The sequence below is a fragment of the Cryptomeria japonica genome, chromosome 11 (assembly GCF_030272615.1).
Source record: "Cryptomeria japonica chromosome 11, Sugi_1.0, whole genome shotgun sequence".
NCBI lineage: Eukaryota > Viridiplantae > Streptophyta > Pinopsida > Cupressales > Cupressaceae > Cryptomeria > Cryptomeria japonica.
Window position 1 is genome coordinate 667,643,902 of NC_081415.1, and position 3,467 is coordinate 667,647,368.

Consider the following 3,467-nt stretch of genomic DNA (forward strand, 5'->3'; position numbering starts at 1 on the left):
ACCAGATTCGGCATGCAAGTTGTGGCATTTCATTACTAAATCAGGGGCTATTACAACTTGCAGAAACTTTGAGCTATACCGATTCCCAAATCAGGGGGTTTTATATATATATATATATATATGCCCTTTGTTCAAAAAATTGTTTACTATAGTGCATAGCTCAGCATAAAATGCAGAGAGGAAAAATCTAACAAGAAATGTTCAAAAGTTTGACCCCATGATAATATTAGGAGAGGATTGAATAGTAGTGATTATAGTGATAATTTTTATGGAAGATTTTTCATCTATAAAATCGTTTTAGTTACTTAAATTCATTCAGGGTATGATCCCAACATACATTTTGATAAAACAAAAAGATGACCGATAGCCGCGCAGTTCAGAAGCTGTATAAGATCTGTAAGGGAAATCTTGCCTGAAGAAGTGGTACCTCCACCATCAGATATTGCCAGATTGAAGGCTGTTCTTGGTATGTGAATGTTTTTATTCTTTCCTGCTCTTTTTCTCTTCCTCTAATGTTGTGGCCACTTCAAAATATTGATTTGCTTGAGGTCTGTTTGTTTCATTTCATTGGCTTTTTTGTTGCTATGATTAGTTTAACATGATCTAAGCATAGAGTTGCTCTGTTCTGTTTGAGGAATGGGTAATGGTATTACCTCCAATTACATTGGCTTTTTGGTTGTTATGATTAGTTTAATATGATCTAAGCACAGAGTTGCTCTGTTCTGTTTGAGGAATGGGTAATGGTATTACCTCTAATTTGAATTTTTTTCAATGTCTAAACAATATCTAAATATTTGTCCTACATAACTGCAACCCCTAAGAGTTTTACCTCTTTAGTAGATCTTTTTTTTGTTTTCTATCTTTTGAATTCTTTTTTCTTACTGTCTGTCTTGAAGATCGATCATAGAGTGATCCGAAATGTTGATTTTATTCTTACAGCTCTCTCAGTCTGATGATAGATCATGAAGTGTAATTCAAAACATGAATGCAAACAAAATCACACACAGTATAATCCAAAAACATAACCGTACCAAAACACAGTATAATCCAAAAACATAACCATAACCGTACCAAAATAATCTACAGAAGAATACATAGATCTTCCTTTATAAGTAGTAAAGAATACAATAATTCTATGGGGTGTGAATGAAATTGCAGATGCTATCAAACCAATAGACGTTGGGCTTCAGGGGAATGAAAGAGTGAGCTCAGACAATGAAGAAGAGAGGCTGTTTTACAGTAATTTGGGTGCACACAAGAGGCAAAGAGTGAGCAGGGGCACAACACTCATAGCTTCCCCACAATCATCTCATCCTCAGCCTGTCACATATGTGCACATTCATGAATGTGGCAGTTTCTCGGTAAATACAACTAAACCCTCACATTTTCTGCAATGGTTTTAAGTTGCAGAGCTTCCAGGTACCTATCATATAAGAAATCTTTGGTGCAGATTGGGATTTTTTGTCTGTCAAAATCAGCAGTAATCCCTCTGCATGACCACCCTGGAATGACAGTGTTCAGTAAGGTTTTATATGGCTCAATGCACGTTGCTGCTTATGATTGGGATGACCAACATCATCATACTCAGCATTGTAAGAAGATTTCATTCTACTTACAGTTTTTGTCAAGCCTGTGAATTACAAGATTCAGGATTTACTGCAAATGTATTCAAATTTGTTGTCATTAGTAACAGGGGAATGAGTTCATTTTTCTGTAGTTTGTGGAATGAGGTTAGCCAAGTCGAAGGTGGACTGCATTTATAATGCTTCAAGTGGGAGCTCTGTATTATATCCAACAAGTGCAGGGAATATACATTGTTTCACAGCACTGACATCCTGTGCAGTATTGGATGTCATCTCTCCACCTTATGCAGATGGGGATCCCTCCTATTATGCCCTCCATCTTTATTTGGACCTTTCAAGACCATGTATGATTAATGATATGAGATTTCTACAATTCATAATTTGCTTGATGCTGTCTTATGGATTAGACTTTGTGCAAATTTTTTTATTAATATTTTGGATCACATTCTGTGATCCATCATCAAGATAAAAGAATGCTGAGAGAGACATAAGACTGTGTGCAAGTTTTTTAATCAACGTTTCGGATCACATTCATGATCCATCATCAGGATATAAGAATGTTAAGAGAGACATAAGATCCTTTTGATCAACATTTTGGATCACACTCCGTGATCATTCTTATATCCTGATGATGGATCACAGAATGTGATCCGAAACTTTGATAAGAAACTTGCACACAGTTTAATTCAAAAGACAGCATCAAAAATGTATGCTGGTTATTTTGTTGAGTTTGTTTTCTATTGAAAATTAGTAATGAGAGAGATTTTTTGTTGGATGAATTTATTGATTAGCAGTTGGATTTGGTCTTTTTGGCAGGGGAAGAACTCATAGATTACAAGGAGTGCCAGGATTTTGTGTGGTTGGAAGAGATAGAGAAACCACATAATTTCAAAGTCGAGGGCCAAACATACACAGGTCCCATAATCAATGTTATTTGAATTTTGTTTTATTTTTGCTAGAGTTTCATTTTGATTGCATGTTTTCATTTTGACAATTGTAAGATTTGAATTTGTGACATCTCTTTCAAGAGTACATATTCTTTATCATTAGACCAATTCAGGTGTACATATTTGCGAAGTGCTCAATGATATTTATTGAATTGAAATTTGAATTGTTTTTTAATTATGTTAGTGTTTGGAAACATAAAATAAGATAAGAATGCTTTTGGGAAAAAAATAAAAAATAAAACCAATATGTTTATAATTAATATAAATCTAGTTAAACCGCTATAAAATATTCAAATATTTTTTAATATTAAATTTAACAAATTAGTAGAGATTTTTTTTAATATATAAAGAGAGTAGTGATGGAAGGGTATATAGTCTTTTTGGTTATCGATTCAATTATGTTATTATAATTCGGTTGTGTTAGATTAGGAGGAAGAACTTGGAACTTCTTTTATGGTTCTATTTTCTTTGTTTTTGGTCTTTGCATTGGGAGGGTGAATCTGCACCTGATTTTGTATGTTCTAGTGCAAATGACATTTATACAACCATGGTGATGTCCTATTGTGAAGGAGTCTTATATGTGAATGGACGCAGAAATGTGGAATACACTTCTTACACTAATCTATGAGAGGATGTATGCAAAACTATAAAATATAATTAATCATATAATTATATGGAAACAAAAACATAAACAATATTCCACAACGTTGTGATTTGTGTGAGGAGAATCTTTTTGGAAGAAAAACTCTACACTCCAAAGAAACTTAATGTCATATATGCTTTTATATTTTCAATGTGGGGGACAAAACTTATAGAAACCGTCATTTTTTATCAAAATTCTTGATAAGTCGTCCTTTTTAAAATTAAAGGTTTCCAAGAGGTTTATGCTTGCGAAACCATCTTGCTCCATTTAGGATCCATTTGTCATTTTTTAGGA

At 33.5% G+C, this 3,467-nt stretch overlaps 1 protein-coding gene across 1 annotated transcript; it reads left to right on the forward strand.

The window, feature by feature from the left end:
- The first annotated feature begins 206 nt into the window (after positions 1-206).
- On the forward strand, positions 207-2,542 carry LOC131078995 (plant cysteine oxidase 4-like). The gene is made up of 4 exons (XM_059214243.1): positions 207-466; positions 1,159-1,592; positions 1,718-1,927; positions 2,400-2,542. The coding sequence occupies exons 2-4, from the start codon at positions 1,394-1,396 to the stop codon at positions 2,519-2,521; spliced, it is 531 nt and encodes a 176-aa protein (XP_059070226.1). The 5' UTR covers positions 207-466; positions 1,159-1,393; the 3' UTR covers positions 2,522-2,542.
- The last annotated feature ends 925 nt before the right edge of the window (positions 2,543-3,467 follow it).